A 17,848-nucleotide genomic window follows, 5' to 3' on the forward strand; every position below is an offset into this window, starting at 1 on the left:
ATATAAAGTTGAAGTTATCTGCATGGTATTAAGTAAAATATATTCAAGTCTCTGTGAAGCCAACTATTAAGAATAGTTCTATTTTTCTGTATATTATTTTCTACATTAGATGTTTCCCTAATATTTTTATCTTTTGTCATTAAGATCCCTAAACATTTAACTTCATTCATTACTGGGATATTATACACATTAGTCAGAGGGTGATCATAAATAGCCTCACACTTTTTCATATTTAAATGTAAACCAGAAGCTTTTGAAAACAGGGAGATCTCATTTCAGCCTTGTCGCCAAAATAAAACATTGGCATTGTACATTTCTCTAAACCACGGATACATTGATTTTGTACGTTTCAACACATTAAATACGTAGCATTCAACATTTCAGCAATATGTATCATATCAACATTTCTAAAGTGACGTAGTTCACATGACATCTATATGTGCTGACTTTCATATTAGGAGGAGGAGGGGTTGGAGGATGGCTAGAAAGTCAAAGTTAAAGTAACTTAACTTTAAAGTTAAATTTAAAATTGTAGGTTTAACTTTAAAGTTAAAGTTACTTAGATGGAAGGTGGAAGAAAGCTGGAAAGGAGCAGAGAGCACGTTTTTAGAGCGTCTCGAAACCAATGCTCACTTCCTGTTTGAATCGCTAAAACTGGGTGCTTTTAGTGAGATGTTGGGACATTTGCAGCCGTTTTCTGGTGACAAAACCTGGCTAATATTGAAACGTAGAGATTCAATGTATGAAACATAGACATTCAATGTATCTGTGGCTTGCAGAAACATACAATGCCAACGTTTTATTATGGCGATTGGGTTGCTCATTTAGTGCTGCTGGAATCTGTGATGTGTTCTTTCAGAATAAAGTGGTGTCATCTGCTAGTTTACTAATAACCAATGAACTTCAATGAACTTTTAATGGTTGGATGTTTAAACTGTTTTTTTATGAGGATCGCTAATAATTCAGCTAGGAAGGAGCGCTAGGAATTGACACATCTGATATTTCAGGTGTTGCTAACCATAAATCTATTCTGGATTTACAACTACCATTTGGTTTAACCCATGAAAATTGACTAACATCTGGATTTGTGTCCCTCCAAACATATATTTGAGTATTGGAGTTAATAAAATCAAATAAAATGTTATTATACCAGTTAGTATTATATCTAGAAGGGCATCTACCCTGCCATTCATCAGATGTCAAATTTAGGTCCCCACCAGTCAAAATAAACTCAGTATGATAAACTACTTTATATTCAGAGATAACATCTGTCACTTTCAATAACAACAACTTGTTTTGGTTATTATTATTATATCCATAAAAAATTATCAAAATACAAAAGTTCCATCATCATTTAGCTCAACTGCAAGCCAATGACCATCCTCATCAGCTTTGAAAGTAACTACCTTCCCTGAACAGGATTTTATCTCCCACTGGCTTTACCGGAAGTTAGCATCAGCGTCGCACGAATGCAGTAGGCTTTTTGCCCTTTATAAAATAAAAATACAGCTTTCCTCTTCACATTGTCTCTGAGACCCCATGCATTTAATGAAAAAAAAGATACAACTTGTTTTTAACATCAGCAATGCAACAAAATGCTGTTTTAAAATTCAGCGACAATTAACAGTAGAAATAAAAAACTAGCAGCTTTCTTAACTGTCCTTTGGAAGGAAAAAGAGTGAACGTTCCTCCTCTATAAAAAAAACCCCAACCCCCCCACCTTTAACTTGTATTTTCAGTATATCTCAGTCTTTAGCATAAATGTCGCGACCATTTATAATTCCAAAAGATCCACAGAAATATGCCTTTTCACCAGCCTTCCTTGCTTCCTTGAATCTGCAGCCAAAGTCTTTCCCTCTCCAGCTTTTCACCTTCGGTCAAATCCTCAGTGTAATGGATCCCTGCATCCTCACAGACCTGCAACTTCTCGGTCATCTTCCATATGCCATCTCTGAACAGGCGTTTGGTGAACTGTACAATCACCTGGCAGGTCTTCGATTCACCTCCTTCCTTCCCAGGCGATGCACGGTGTCCACATACACCTCCATTTTCTGGGACCATTCTGGGGTGATTTCCCCATGTAGCTGTATCACATCCTGCCTGATGTTTTCATCCATCTTCTTCATTCCTTTAATCCTCAAATTCAACCGTCATTTGTGCTGGTCCTGTTCTCTTGACCTCTCATTGAGCTCGTTGACTTCTTTCCATAGGGTTGCTGCATTGAACTCAAGTGACTTGGTAAGATTAGCAATCATCACTGTGTTTTGTGTCATCTTCGTGTCAAATTCTTCCATCTTTTGTTATTGGTTGTCAAAACTGGGGTGAAGAGCTTTAACGGCTGCTAACACATCAGTCAAGGACAGAAGCTGTTTGGCCATTTTTCGAGCAGGACAGAGTTCTCCTTTGGACAGGGTTACCGTTGGGCAAACGCTTATTATGCCAAGACTTTGTTTCTCTCCATTGCTTGCCGCAAACTCCACAGCCATCATATAATCATGTCCATCTTTCTGTGCCTTTGGTGCACTTTCTTGCTTATTTTGTTCCTTTGACATGTTCAGAATGTCAAGTTTAACTGTTCAGTGGGTGTAAAGTAACCAATGAATTACTTTGAGGAACTTTACACACGCTCTGAATATACATGACCACTTAGTCCGCCATCTTGCCCGGAACCGCCATTGGCTTCAGTTTCAAGCCCTGGTTGTTGCCGCTTCTACCGGACCTTATAGGATGGCAGAGCAGCTTCCTCTGCTGTTTGGATAGCAGATTATTTCCAATCATTCTCCCCACTGTAATTGTGTAGTGGGAGCTAGTCAATGTTGACTTTAAAATATCTCATACCCATACATCAAATTACACATTATGCAGCATAATTTATGCTGTACCTAGCCATTCCAATAAATATAGTAGAATTTTGTTTCACTGTGTCACAAATGATACAAATCTCACATTTGCTATATTTCAGGACACATTGAGATCAAAATAACACAAACAGCAATTTAAGATCAAAAACTATTTTATTGTGGTATATTTCACATCATATTATATGATTAGAAACAGCCCATCAGGTGGAGTGCTTTATTCTGCCTCTTTTCCCTGTGAAAATGTAAAACAAAAAATCAACACATAATTACATACAAACATTAAATACTCTACATACATATAGAGATTTTTTTGGTGGTTAATTTTTATTAAGCATAAGGAAATCATGGTAATTTTTTCCAGTTATGATTTATAAAGCAAACATCTGCTCTAAACTGTTGCATGAGAAACAAGAGTATTAGGAATTTCATTTGATTTGTTCTTCATGAAATGTGTATAGACTTACCTTGCCAGAGTCACGGCTCTTTGCTCTCATCTTGTTGACCTGGGACTCTGCAATGTCTGCACGCTCCTCAGCCTCCTCAAGCTCATGCTGGATCTTCCTGCACTTGGACAAATGAACATTGGCCTGCTCCTCCTGGAATACCGTAGAGATAGACATGTTTGAATGTCCAAAAACACAATAAGTCTGCTTTGTGTGAAAAATAACTGACACACTATCAAGTTTTCAGTGTTGAAAATTAACATGTCCTTACCGCTTCCTCAGACTGCCTCTTGTAGGCCTTCACCTTGAGCTGTAACTTGTCAACCAAATCCTGCAGCCTGGTAATGTTTTTCTTGTCCTCCTCAGTCTGTTATAAAAAGTAAATTTGATGTATAAATATTATCAGAATAACTGTTAGATTGAGTTGTACATGTTAAGTGTTAATGTGGCTGTACCTGGTAGGTGAGTTCCTTCACCCTCCTCTCATATTTGCGAACACCCTTAACAGCATCTGCTCCACGTCTTTGTTCAGCCTCAACCTCTGTCTCCAGCTCACGCACCTTCAAAAAAGCAGAAAATTCAGAAAATATTTAGAATGTATGCTTTATATGTTTTCTTACATTTCTTCAACTGTGCATATTTGTAACATCTGTCTTACCCTAGACTCAAGTTTCTGGAGCTGCTTCTTGCCACCCTTCATGGCCAGGTTCTCAGCCTCATCCAGGCGGTGCTGCAGGTCCTTAACAGCCACCTCCAGGTTCTTCTTCATCCTCTCCAGGTGAGCACTGGTGTCCTGCTCCTTCTTCAGCTCTTCAGCCATCATTGCAGCCTAGCGCAGACAGCATAAAACATTTATTAGAAATATCTTGAAAAAGCACATCTTACTTTGATTTAAATTAAGAACAAATAAAATGTAAACCTACATCAGTGATGGCCTTCTTGGCCTTCTCCTCTGCATTCCTTGCTTCCTGAACAGTGTCATCCACTTCACTCTGGATCTGAACCAAGTCAGTCTCAAGCTTCTTTTTAGTGTTCAGAAGGCTTGTGTTCTAAAAGATAAAAAATATTGTCACTTCAGTCATCAAATGCCACTAAATAAAGTGAGTACACTCACTTATTTCAAAATGGTTTAGGTTTATGATTTATAGAAAAAATAATTGAAGAAATATTCACCTGAGAGTGCAGAAGTCCAACACGCTCACTGGCATCCACCAGCTCCTGCTCAGCAATTTTGCGGCTTCTCTCTGTCTGCTCCAGAGCAGCCCTAAGTTCTTCAATTTCAGCCACCATGAGACCGTTTCTGCGTTCAACCATAGCAGCTTGTTCCTTGATGTCATCCTGGGCTCTGACAGCATCATCAAGGTGCAATTGTGCATCCTGATGAAAAAGTTTCAGGGAAATATTTACATCAATACGAAAATGTAGATGCGCCTAATGACCATAGTCTGTGCAACAATAACTTTGTATTACAATACCTTCAGCTGTGACTGCACATTCCTCAACTGCTTCTGGGACTCAGCAGCCTGGCGATTGGCATGGCTCAGCTGAATCTCCATCTCGTTCAGATCTCCCTCCATCTTCTTCTTGATTCTCAGGGCATCGTTTCTGCTTCTGACCTCAGAATCCAGAGTGCTCTGCATGGAGTCAATCACCCTCTGGCTGTTCCTCTTGATCTGCTCCATCTCCTCATCTTTCTCTGCCAGCTTCCTGTCCACCTCACCTTTAATCTGGTTGAGCTCCAGCTGGACGCGCAGGATCTTAGACTCTTCATGTTCCAGAGTTCCCTAATGATATCAGAGAATAAAATGTTCATCTCTGCCTTTAGACATTGTATAATATATTCATCCATTATTTGAAATTTTGTTTCAGAAGATGTCCCCTAAAAATGTTTTTACCTCAGCCTCTTCAAGAGCTGTCTGGATCTCAGCCTTCTCTGTCTCCACCTGCTTCTTGGACTTCTCCAGCTCATGGATGCTCTTGCCAGTCTCACCAATCTGTTCAGTCAGATCTGAGATCTCCTCTGCAGAGAGACGGATGTGTTTGATATCGTTAAGCCTTAAAATGTAAAATATATACTGTACCAGTCAAAGGTTTGGACACACCTTGGACGCACTTTCTCATTCAAGTAAATGGGAAGGTGTGTTGAAACGTCTGACTGGTAATGTAAATACTTTATTGTGCCATATAAACATATGCGTTGAAAATCAATCTAACTATAGTTGCTAACACAAATCTAGAACTCACGTTGCAGGTTCTTGTTTTCACGCTTCATGGTCTCCAGGTGATCCAGAGCTTCCTCGTAAGAGTTCTTCATCTTGAACATCTCAGTGCTGAGAGAACGAGCCTCCTTCTGAGCTCCTTCAAGCTCTGCCTGACCCTCCTCATACTTTTGTTTCCACTCTGCCAACACCTAAATTGCACAATTTATACAGTAGGGTTACTTATTAATAAATACAATGACAAATAATTGTCATTGTCTTTGTTTTTTGGTCATACTAAATAAATGGTGGTACCTTGTCAAAGTTCCTCTGCTTCTTGTCCAGGTTGGCGGCCAGCCCATTAGCCCTCTCCACGTCAATCATGAGGTCCTCCACCTCACTCTGGAGCCTCTGTTTGGTTTTCTCCAGAGAAGCACACTTGGAGTTCACAGCCTCAATCTGCTCCTCAGCCTCCTGAAGGCGCTGGGCAAGCTTTTTCCTGTTAAAAACATGGGAATTTTGTTTCTTTGTCAAGGATTTACACAAGACTTTGTGAGTTTTGTGAGTGTTTAAATGTGTGTTTAAATACAAGTATTGATTCAAATACTATTGTCAGTTGAGCTACACTATGATGCTAGACTTATGGCCAATTAATTGTTTAAATTTTACTCACTTGGCCTCCTCAAGCTCCTCAGTGCGCTGGATAGCATCAGTTTCATACTTAGTTCTCCACTGAGCCACCTCACTGTTGGCCTTGGACATGCCACGCTGCAGCTCAGCCTTGGCCTCCTGCTCCTCTTCAAACTGCTCCCTCAGCAGATCACAGTCATGGCGGGCTGATTGCAGTCCATGGGCAAGAGCATTCTTGGCCTGGTATCAGAAATTTTATTGAATGTGCAATATTTCTAAATAACAAGCATAAATACTATCCTTTTTACATTCTTATTTCAAGTGTTTTTTTTTACCTTAACCTCCTCCTCAATATGTCTCTTCAGCTCCTCAATCTGCTGTGTGAAGGCCTGTTTGCCTCTGGTCAGCTGGGAGACTAGAGCTTCTTTCTCTTCAATTTGACGGCCAAACTCACCTGGTGTGAAAATTGTCATTAAACATTACTTTATGTCCAATTTCTCAGTTATACACTGCAGATCACTGTAGTCGAATGCTGTTTCATACATACCATTTTCTGTCAGGAGACGTGCTTTCTGTGCACCCACATCATTGATTTGACGGAGATTTTCATCATTCTTGGTCTTCAGTTCGCTAAGTTGGTCCTCAAGAGTACGGCACAGCTTTTCAAGATTTCCCTAATGAGGAAAGGTTTTCGGTATCACAGAACAGATTTTATTTATGATACTAGTTACTTGCTGTACTACTTAGGATATTAACTTAAAACACAGTGTAATGTATTATGCACCTTTGCTTTAGCAACAGCCTCCATGTTGCTGGAGAGGTCATCAATCTCCATCTTGTATTCACTCTTTTCCTTCTCAAGCTTCTGCTTGACACGCTGGAGGTTGTCGATCTGCTCACCCAGCTCAGCAACGCTGTCAGCCTGCTTCTTGCGCAGAGCAGCAGCAGTGGCCTCATGCTGCAGGGTGGCTTCCTCAAGGTCACGACGGACCTTCTGGAACTCAGCCTCGCGCTTCTTGTTCATCTCAATCTGAGCAGCAGTGGCACCACCGGCCTCCTCCAGCCTCTCACTGATCTCCTCAAGTTCCCTGGAGAGATCAGCTCTCTGCTTCTCAACCTTGGCACGAGCAGCACGCTCAGCCTCAATCTCCTCCTCCAGTTCCTCAATACGAGCCTGTTGAATGTAGATGTGTTGTCTTTCAGTAAACTTTCACTTTTAAAACATACAGTAGGAAATGTACAGAGAAATATTTTATGTAACACTGTATGTGAGTCACCTGAAGCTCCTTGATCTTCTTCTGAAGCTGAGCACCCATTGACTGCTCATCCTCAATCTTGCTAAGGAGCTGACTAGTTTCAAAGTCCTTCCTGTGAAAATAAAAGAGTGCATAGTAAGACTTTATCCATGCTGTTGGCCATGTCTAGAAACCTTATCATTATTTTAGAGATGAAAACAATTATTTTACTTTTTAATTTTCTCCTCAGACTGCTGTTTGTCATTCTCAAGATCCATGATAGATTCCTGGGCCAGTTTCAGATCACCCTCAAGCTTCCTCTTGGCTCTCTCCAGGTCCATACGCAGCTTCTTCTCTTGCTCCAAAGAACCCTCAAGCTGCACATTAATACATAGTTAGTTATATGTATATAGTGTGTAAGTATCACGTTCAAGAAGAACCTTGTTTTGTCAATCGAAGTGACTTTATTAACTTACATCATCCACTTGCTGCTCAAGCTTGGTCTTTGACTTGGTCAGAGTGTTGACTTTGTCTTCCTCAGCCTGCAGGTCATCAAGAGTCTGCTGATGAGCCTCCTGAAGGGCTTTCTTCTCCTTGGTCAGCTTAGCAATGCTCTCATCCTGAGAGGCCATCTCCTCAGTCAGATTCTTCACCTAAGTTTGCAAGAAAGATGTTGTTATCAATTGTTAACTTTGATAATGTTACTTGATCTGCTATATATAGAAATATTTACAAACCTTGTTCTCAGTGGCATGTTTCTCCTTTTCCACTTTGGCCAAGGTCAGCTCCAGGTCATCAATATCCTTCTTGAGCTCAGAGCATTCATCCTCCAGCTTTCTCTTCTTGGCAGTAAGCTCAGCATTGATTTCCTCTTCATCCTCCAGTCTCTCAGTTGTCTCTTTGAGTTTGGCCTCCAGCTGAATCTTACTCTTGATAAGTCCCTCACATCTTTCCTCAGCATCTGACAGATTCTCTGATTCCTAGTTCACATTGGGAAAAAGGTGTGAGCACATCAACAGTTTACAGACACAAACTGAAAAAAGGGTTAGGGGTTAGCTGTAGTTCTTTTGGTGTCTACGTACAGATGCTACTTGCAGCTGCAGATCGTTCTTCTCCTGCAGGAGAGACACCATCTTTTCCTCCAGTTCCTTCTTCTTGGCCAGAGCGGTAGCCAAGTCGTTTTGCATCTTCTCATAGTTCTCCTTCATCTGCATCAGCTCCTTCTCAGTTTCAGCACTCTTCAGCAGAGGCTTGATCTTGTAGTACACCTTCATCCATGGCCAGTGTTTGACATTCATGAATGAACGTACGTTGTACTGGATTGTAAAGATGGCCTCCCTGCGTACAGAAAGTTGCTGTTATGGACAATGTTGTTTGTGAATTTTTCATACCATGACTGTGTGTAGGATTAGCTATTTTAAACGTGCCTCCTCTCCATCATCTTCACAAACTCCTTTCTCATGAGGAACCCACGGCAAGCAGCCTGAGTCATGGTGACAAGAGATGCCAATTTTTCATCTCTCATTTCCTCAAGGGTACCCAGCAGACCAGCCTTGAAGAACACCTGAACAAACAGAAAATTACAAATGAATGTTTGCACAATAAAGTTAAACACTGAAACTGGGATGAACTCAGAGATCACACCTCACACTATTTAAAAAAAAGAAAGAGGACTTTCACCTACATAACCTTTCAAAATATGTTTTCATGAATGGCCCCATCCTGGGGCTCTGGATCTAAACCAATGGTTAATCACTTTTTCCCTCACCCATTCTTACTTTGCACCAAATTCATGAAAATTGGGCTAGTAACAAAACCTAATAAACAAAGCAAACAACTTAACCTCATGTGTAATTATGCAAAAGTAAAATAGGGAAAACAAAGTGCTTACCTTGGTGTGTCCAAATCTGTACTGGTCATGATCAACATCGATTGAACCAAGCAGCTTCTCTGCAGCCTTCTTGTTGTCAATGAACTGGCCCTCAGGGATGACGCTGGCATTCAGTACCTTGTACCTTTTCATTAGAGAGTTAATGGTCAATGTAAGGATTTTGTAGTTTTTGTCAATTATTAGAAGATGTTAAGAACATATTCATTGATACCTCTGCTTGAAGTCACCGTAGAGGATTCTGCTGGGGAAACCTTTTCTGCAGATTCTGATACCCTCCAGCACACCGTTACACCTGAGCTGGTGGATGACCAGGAAGTTCTCCATCAGACCTGTAAGAAAGACATTTCTTATCATTTTTGTGAATAGTCATTCTACTTGTTAAAGCAGCACAAACTTAAGTAAACTGTATCAACAAGATCTAAGATTACGTTATCTATGTACCTGGAGTCTTTGACTCATTGGGAATCAGACAGCGCACAAAGTGAGGATGGGTGCTCCTCAAGTTAGTCATTAGCTTGCCCAAGTTCTCCTGTAGATCCAAAACAGTAAATCTTGTCATAAAATGTAACACACGTGAGTTTGAGTATAAACTGAGATATGATGTTATGCCTAGGTTTGCAATGTTAAACCTTACCCTAAACTGTGAAGACACAGTCTGCATAGAACCACCCTTCTTCTTGCCTCCCTTCTTTCCGGTATCTGTTGATAATTTTAAATAGAAAACATTTTGTTAGAAAGAGACTTCATATTTCCATGAACACATTATACAGTTAGTTAAAATACACAGTGTCTATAACCATAAAAGATGTTTTAGCTTGATATTGTAAAGGTCATACCCTCAGCAGCAGCAGGAGGATACAGAAGAGCCAAAAGTTTGACTGAGGACTTCTGGTACAGCTGTACAACAGAGTCATTCAGTGGGTCCTTGTTCTTGTCAAGCCAGCCACTGATATTGTAGTCCACAGTACCAGCATAGTGCACCAGGGAGAAGTGGGCCTCAGCCTTGCCCTTGGCTGGCTTTGGCTTCTCAAATGCTTTATTTTTGCCAAGATGCTGGTCATACAGCTTGTTCTTGAAGGATGTGTCTGTGGCCTTGGGGAACATGCACTCCTCTTCAAGGATGGAGAAGATGCCCATGGGCTTTAAAAAAGTAGGAAGAAGTTTGTCATTAAGGAATACATGAAGTTATAGTAATAACAATGACATAGAATCACAAAACCTAATGCTTACCTTTTCAATCAGCTCAATACAGGCAGCCAAGTCCATGCCAAAGTCAATGAACTCCCAGATAATGCCCTCCTTCTTGTACTCTTCTTGCTCCAGCACAAACATGTGGTGGTTGAAGAACTGTTGCAATTTCTCATTGGTGAAGTTGATGCACAGTTGTTCCAATGTGTTGAACTGTGAGGGAGAAAGGATTAGGGTGATCAATAGAAATCAATAAAAATACCTTGTCATAAACAAATCAGCTTTGTTAGGAATGAACCTTACATCAAAGATTTCAAAGCCAGCAATATCCAGGACACCAATGAAGAACTGCCTGGGCTGTTTAGTGTCCAACATCTGGTTGATACGGATGACCATCCACAAGAACATCCTCTCATAGATGGACTTGGCCAGGGCAGTCACTGAGTTCAGCACCTGAAAAAAGAACAGAGAAAAGATATGATTTTTTTATTCAAATCAGTCAGCTATTCTGTAATATACTGAATTACTGATAGTCTGAATTTCTTCTAATGACAGAAATGAGACAAAAGAATGAAATACAACAATATAGCCTAATTCATATCAATTTCATATTTTTCTTGGAATACTTTTCCATTAGTGCATTTTTATGATACAAAGAATTTATCAAAAGTAGAACTAACTTGCATACTGCATGTTACAAATCTGTGAGGGACTAACAAAACTTTGCCAGGTTTTCCCTAATAAAGTTTCTACTGAATAACTTTATTGGTGCTAATTTGACTCTGTTTTAACAATAATATAACTTGTAAATTAATAGAAGAAGTTGATTACCTGAGGTACAGTCTGTCCCTTGGTGACAAACTCATTTCCGACCTTCACTCTGGGATAGCACAGAGCCTTCAGCATGTCAGCGGAGTTTAGACCCAACAAGTAAGCAACCTTGTCAGCATCTGAAAATAGTTTTATAGTTAATAATACAGTATGTGACAGAGATTGTCGGTAATGACATAACAGAAACCTGTCTGGTAAAGGACCTTACCACTTTTCTCAAGCTATTCAATTTGAGATAACACTCAATACTCACCCTCTGTGCCATCAGGCTCAGCCTGCTCCTCACGCTGCTTCTGCTTGAACTTCATGTTACCATGGTGGATGACAGCACCAGTCATTTTATAGATGCTCATCTTCTCCTCATTACTGAAGCCCAGGATATCAATAGCATTCTGTGTGCAAAGGAGGTGTCCATATGAAACACATACACTTAATAAAATGTGATTATTTAAAAAACTTGTTTTTATGTTGCATTTAATACATAAAATATTTTAACATATTTTGAAGATGAGATCACTTACATCGGTGGCATCCAGCTCCTCTTTGTCATCAATGCTGGCCACTGTGATCTGACCCATGCTGATCATGGGGAAGTCATAGGGGTTGGTTGAAATGAGTGACATTTCTGGAGATCAAAAAAGGGTGAAAAGTTCATCATATTATGTGTCATATGAATACTATAAGTAAGTCTAACATTGTATAATGACTCAGTCTGCTTACCAATCAGCTCAGGCTTGTGGTTGGTCATCATCTGGTAGAAGATGTGGTAGCCTCTCTCATCAGGAAGCTGGAATGTCACTCTAGACTTCTCCAGCAGATCTACAAATGTTGTTCATGAGTCATAATATGGCCAACTTTCAGTCTAAGTTATATGTATTTAGTTATAAGAATTTGTGACTTACATGTCTCAATATCAGCACTAGACAATTTGCCAGATGTTCCAAAATGGATTCTGATGAATTTACCCTGTTTGGAACAAAGGAATATTTAATGTTCTTCCACCTGGGCAATGTGCAACAAGACCTTTCTCATGTGAAGAAATCGCTCCATACTTACAAAACGAGAAGAGTTGTCATTTCTCACAGTTTTGGCGTTACCATAGGCCTCCAGCAAGGGATTGGCTGCAATAATCTGATCCTCCAGTGACCCCTACAATCCAGGATTAGAGTTGATATCAGCCAAGGACTTGATTTTTTTCTCCTGGGAACATATTCTATAATTTTAGGAATGTTAACATACCTGCATCTTTCCTGTGTCCTTCTTCTTGTCTCCACCAACTGAGATTGTTGCAAAGTACTGGATGACACGCTTGGTGTTCACAGTCTTTCCAGCACCAGATTCTCCACTGGATATAGACACAAACTCATAAGAATTTGATCAAGATATTTGATTATATTGTACAGTTCAACGAATGTAACACTTACGTGATCAAGACAGACTGGTTCTCCCTATCTGTAAAAATGAAAAACAAAGCGATTAACTGTATTTCTGCAAAAGAAACCTCTCTGTACTGATAAATTCTACATTGTTAAGGACATACCAGTAAGCATAAACTGATAAGCGTTGTCAGAGACAGAGAAGATGTGGGGTGGAGCCTCCATACGCTTCTTGCCTCTATAGGCACTTACAACTTCAGCATCGTACACTGGGAGCCACTTGTAGGGGTTCACAGTGGCGCAGAACAAACCAGAGTAGGTCTGAAAGTGATCATGGAGACATTACAGTTAACTTCATGTTTTCTACAAGCACTGTAGATTAATTTTCAATATTTCTATTTGCTCAGTATCAGATTGTCTTACGTAGATCATCCATGCTGCATAACGCTCTTTGAGGTTATACAAGACAGAGGCTTCATTGAGATGGGTCATCATGGCCATGTCCTCAATTTTGTCGAACTTGGGAGGGTTCATTGGACAGACGTCATCTTCCTTAACTGTCTTCTCCTGGAACAGGACATTGTTCACAATGAGAACTGATCACATTTATCTCACATTTGAGTCAGACTGTATGATACCAACCTCCTGTGTGTCCAGGACTTTGACGGTGACTTTGCCACCCTCTTTTTTGAGTATTGTTGCCTTCAAGTACAGCTCTTTGGCATCGACCACATAGCAGGCTGTCTTGGCATCAAATGGTTTGTTTTGAGCCTCAATTCTCTCCTTCTCTGGCTTACGGAGATAAATGGCAGCTTTGCCATAAACGGCCATTTCCGCGTCTGTACTCATGGTGGCAGCTGTTGTCTGTGAGGTAATTACAAAGAAGAGTAAGTGAGTCTCGTCTTAAAACTCCTTCACTGCTCGAGTCTGAACAGCCCTGAATAACCAAGTTCAACTAAATAATTAACAGAAAAGTGATTTCATCATAGCTCATTCAAAATTATTTTCTAGACAGTGATGAGAAGTGATAATATTAACAGTAATCTCAATTTTCAAAAAATGGATGGACCAAAACTGGATGAATTGTTTCACATATCTACAAATTATAAGTGGAAAGTTGTTCATACCTGACCCTCTCTCTTTCAAAAGTCTGTTATATTCCACAATCCTGTTGAAAACATATCACATATTTGTAGTTCAAAATTAAAGGTCTGTAAATGTATTAATAATAATTAATATTGAATTCAATTCAATTCAAACAGCTTTATTGGCATGAACAAAAAAACATGTTGCCAAAGCAGTTTACAAATGTTAATATTTAAATGTTGTTTTAAATAAGGAATATATTGAAATGCTCCTAAGCACAGCACATAGAAAATATACTTACCACAAGCAGGTGTCTTCAAGGGTCCTGTACCACACACTGACGTGTTGTCTTGGACTCCTTTTATTGTATCCAGCGTGCTTACACAGCAAAAGTTAAATATGGGACACATGCCAAATGTGGTGTGGGTAACACTAAAAGCAGGCATCCATCCATGTGTTGATAGTGTATACCCCTTATGTTTTTGATGTCAATCAGTAAAGGCAGCTCCAGTTCCTTTCTAAATATTTTCTTGACAAAATTAAGAGTTGTTGTTTTTTTTTTTTTAGATCTTTAAACTTTTTTTCATGACATGACAATAGCAGGTTTCATAATATCGGTAGGAAGGAAATTTTATTTTTTACATGACTTCTAATAACAATTTTTATTTATATTGGGATCTCCAAATAGCTTCTTATCATATCCCGTGGCCTTGGCCATGATTAACACTTTGTCTAACAGATTGCATTTCAGCCACATTTTCCAGTTGTTCATGTCACACATGACACAAACAAGGTTTCATTTTAATCAAAACAGCTGTCTACACAGGCTGTGTAGCGGCTCACATTTCACGAGCGTTTTATGAGCATAAGAATGACCCCAAGTATCTTTTTAGGCTTCAAGTCTATTTTCTGCCTTTCTACACACATAACTTCATAGAGAGGCTTTCAATTGAAAGTGTTAGTCCTTCAATTGTGACGCAGCCCAGTGGCACATTACGTCATGATTATTCATCACTGTTGTAAGTTGTGCACATATGAATCATCTCATCTTTTTCAATTGCTGAAATATTCTCTTTGAGTATTTGTCAAATAGTAATAATTCCATTACAATGATTCCAAGACATGTTCTCCTGATGTACCTAATAGTGCAGGATGGGAAAGAAACCCCATCAGTGTGTGGGTCTCATCAGAGAATCTTCCTAATTTTCCAGATATGTTCTTACATCTAGCCAGAATTGCCACTTTTTGCAATTCCAAGCTGCCAAACTCATAGTTGGATTGATGTGCCTACGAGAGGGGCACATCAATCCAACGTATGCTACACAAAAACAATATGCATAGTTCATGTTGTAGCCTATCATTTTGAAGAAAGCTGAATTTTGTATATTAAGTATGATTAATTGTGTCATTTAAGACCATTAATATATTAAAAAGAGCCTTTCTTAATTGCACTTTTCCCCTATCTGTTCACTTTAAGAAGTTGTTTCTCAGCCTTTTCCTGTCACCCTATTTTTAGGTCCCATAATTCTCATGGATTACTGGGTTCAGATCCGTCAATGTGGTGAGTTCATAATTTTAGTACATTATTTTTACATTATTTTTCTATTCAATTTGAAAGGGAGCTCTTACTGATTCCTCATTCTGCTTATTATTCAGCCTGGTGATGTTTTTCTTCAGTTTGTAGTATAAAGTGTACATGCAAGTTTTAATATTTTCACTGATAACTATGTACGTTGAATTTATTTGATGCATTTTTTTGTGTTAAACATCAATGTATTTGTAGGTTAGTTCAACCTCCTCACCTTTAACTGCATCTGCTGCTCCAAATCTCTTATCTTTAAAACTCAACCTCTAATTATTTAGTTTCTGAATGTGCTTCTTGCCACCCTTTACTTCTCATCCCCATCCAGGCAGTGCTGCAGGTCCTCAGCAGCAACTTCCAGGTTCTTCTTCATTATCTCCAGGTGAGTTTCATATTAAATACAGGACAAATGAAATTTAAACCTATTTTAGTGATTTCCCTCTTTGCCCACTCTGCATGCCTTGCTTCCTGCACAGTGTCTACCTCACAACCTGGCCAGCCTCAAGCCTCTTTTTGTATTCAAAAAGACTTCAAATCATCACATGCTTGATGTGCATTTATTATTTGATTTGTGAATTAGTGAGGGGGAAAAAAAAGTCCAGAAGTTCATTACACCCACTAACATCAACAGCTGCTCAAACGCTTCACACCCTCTCTCTGTCTATTTCCGAACATTCCTTATATCCACAATTTCTGCCACCTGTTGACTGACTGTACTCATAGTGGAAGCTTACTTCTGTGTGTTATTTCCACTCTGAGAATATTATTCTTTTTAATTGTAATTGAGTTCTGCTAAGCAGGAAAGGATTCACAAAATGATGAAAATGCAACACCATAGTTTGATCTTAATTTAAGATTTAATAAGCTGGTAATAATGTTAATAAAAAAAAACACATTAAAAATAGTTGAGTTAAAAACTTTATAATTAACTTTAAATAATCTTTAATGATGTGTGAAATGTGTGAAATGTTATGTTTCATACTTAACTTTTGTCATTTTAGGAAAAAGTGTTCATAGTAGTTCAAATTAATTGTTTAATTAATATGAAAATGTTGCTCTTATATATATCATAATGTATAACAGTGTTGCATATTTGGACTACCGTGGCCTGAAGCATTATAATAGATAGTTTCACCACAAACATAACTTGATCAGTCTTCTAAACACTCACTGACTGGAATTAGATTCTTTGCATTGAATGTGTTTAGCTTACAACGCAGGAGTTAAAAATGGGACACATGCCAAATATGGTTAGGACAACAGCTGATGCTTACATGACTTAAACATTTGTTGCTACACACATCTTATGTTTCAGGTTTCCATTGGCAAAAACAGATCCTGAATTTGTAATAATCCCTGCTTAAAATAGGTAATTTTAAAGTTTAATTTGAAGTCTTTTAGCTATTCATTGATTTGGGCAATTTATTGCAGCATAATGGTTACAGTAAAAATGCATACAGTATGTATTCATATTCTTCTTACATAATAGTTAATTAATTTGTTTGATTAAGAATAAAATAAAAATACCAAATAAAAGTTCAAAATACTAAATGGAACAAAAGGCTTCAAAATGAAATTATGTGAACAGTGCTGTTTAAATTGAAACAATTACATTAAGGTTAGTTTCACAAGAAATAAATAATTAAAATTATATTACTATTACTTGTGGTTAGGTGTAAGAGATATGTCTCTGGTATTCACACTCATATGTCAAGCTATTAACACTTTAACTGACTCTGCAGACATAGCTTCAAGTCCATTTTTGGCTCCACACACATCACTGCTAGCTGAATGTCACCCTCATTCCTGTTGTAGAGCGATATATTTTTTAAATGTAAAAGGCAATAGCGAATTAATAGTGATGAACTTATGAAAAACATTATAATATCAAGTCAGGTTCATTTACATGTTTGTCTCTGTGGTGTACCTGATTGAAATAAATGTTATTTTATATGAATTGACTATTTTGGCTTCTACCTATTTTATTCAATATTTATATAATTGGACTTAAAATATTGTCACCATTTTTTTTGATTTTGTGAGTAATGCAGCTGAATGCTTTCTGATAAGAGCTAAATATAAGTATACAAGGTGTGATTTTGGGATGCCAGATTTATTGTGCTGTCTAATGTACACTAAGTCCAGCCTGTGACTTCCAAAGCAAGCTCATATATGGGAGTTATTCTAGGATTAACTAATTAGTTTATCTATTTTCATGCCTGTTTCCTTGTTGAAGATTAAAGTCACTTTGGTAAAACACATTTGATTTTTCCCTAATTTGTTTTTCTGAATTCTCCTGATGAAGAGAAGGGTGTTCTTAGACCAGCTTGGCGATTAAAGGTGCAGTGTGTAGAATTTAGTGGCATCTAGCGAGACGGATTTGGCAGAAATGGAATATAATAGTATGTTTTAATTAGTGTATAATCCCATGAAAATAAGAATTGTTGTGTTTTTGTTATCTTAGAATGAGACCTTTATATCTACATGGGGAGTGGGTCACCTTCCATGGAGACTGCCATGTTACACC

At 38.6% G+C, this 17,848-nt stretch overlaps 1 protein-coding gene and 1 long non-coding RNA gene across 5 annotated transcripts in view; one reads left to right on the plus strand and one right to left on the minus strand.

Moving 5' to 3' along the window:
• LOC121897796 overlaps positions 1 to 17,848 on the plus strand; it is a 48,334-nt gene that overhangs the window by 27,552 nt on the left and 2,934 nt on the right. For 2 of the 4 annotated variants that reach the window (XR_006096286.1, XR_006096285.1), the window contains exons 7-10: positions 3,587 to 3,645; positions 3,968 to 4,082; positions 15,256 to 15,300; positions 15,650 to 15,703. This is a non-coding gene — a long non-coding RNA (uncharacterized LOC121897796). Of the gene's footprint in view, positions 1 to 3,586; positions 3,646 to 3,967; positions 4,083 to 9,481; positions 9,590 to 15,255; positions 15,301 to 15,649; positions 15,704 to 15,797; positions 17,283 to 17,848 lie in introns of those variants that run through there. The other 2 variants (XR_006096287.1, XR_006096288.1) reach the window with 2 other exon arrangements.
• LOC121897792 (myosin heavy chain, fast skeletal muscle-like) lies at positions 2,996 to 13,915 on the minus strand. The gene is made up of 39 exons (XM_042412518.1): positions 13,296 to 13,915; positions 13,077 to 13,220; positions 12,818 to 12,974; positions 12,702 to 12,729; positions 12,517 to 12,622; positions 12,334 to 12,426; positions 12,180 to 12,243; positions 11,998 to 12,096; positions 11,799 to 11,902; positions 11,531 to 11,669; positions 11,278 to 11,396; positions 10,750 to 10,899; positions 10,489 to 10,659; positions 10,095 to 10,398; positions 9,893 to 9,957; positions 9,700 to 9,787; positions 9,470 to 9,587; positions 9,259 to 9,382; positions 8,795 to 8,931; positions 8,450 to 8,705; positions 8,105 to 8,347; positions 7,844 to 8,020; positions 7,599 to 7,744; positions 7,410 to 7,500; positions 6,917 to 7,306; positions 6,680 to 6,806; positions 6,468 to 6,586; positions 6,176 to 6,372; positions 5,818 to 6,001; positions 5,549 to 5,714; positions 5,200 to 5,324; positions 4,780 to 5,088; positions 4,478 to 4,681; positions 4,228 to 4,353; positions 3,963 to 4,133; positions 3,760 to 3,864; positions 3,576 to 3,671; positions 3,326 to 3,457; positions 2,996 to 3,093 (listed from the first exon to the last, which is right to left on the minus strand). Exons 1-39 carry the CDS (start codon positions 13,500 to 13,502, stop codon positions 3,076 to 3,078), a joined length of 5,799 nt encoding a protein of 1,932 aa, XP_042268452.1. The 5' UTR covers positions 13,503 to 13,915; the 3' UTR covers positions 2,996 to 3,075.

The sequence above is a fragment of the Thunnus maccoyii genome, chromosome 5 (genome assembly GCF_910596095.1).
Source record: "Thunnus maccoyii chromosome 5, fThuMac1.1, whole genome shotgun sequence".
NCBI lineage: Eukaryota > Metazoa > Chordata > Actinopteri > Scombriformes > Scombridae > Thunnus > Thunnus maccoyii.

Bases quoted from the DNA above. Each gene is read 5' to 3' on its own strand.
- LOC121897792 (XM_042412518.1), bottom strand. From the start codon at position 13,502: ATGAGTACAGACGCGGAAATGGCCGTTTATGGCAAAGCTGCCATTTAT. The intron at 12,975-13,076 runs GTAAGACAATCT...GATCACTTTCAG, and splicing joins ATGCAGCATGGATGATCTAC to ACCTACTCTGGTTTGTTCTG. The intron at 5,325-5,548 runs GTGAGTTCTAGA...GTCTCTCTGCAG, and splicing joins TGAAAACAAGAACCTGCAAC to AGGAGATCTCAGATCTGACT.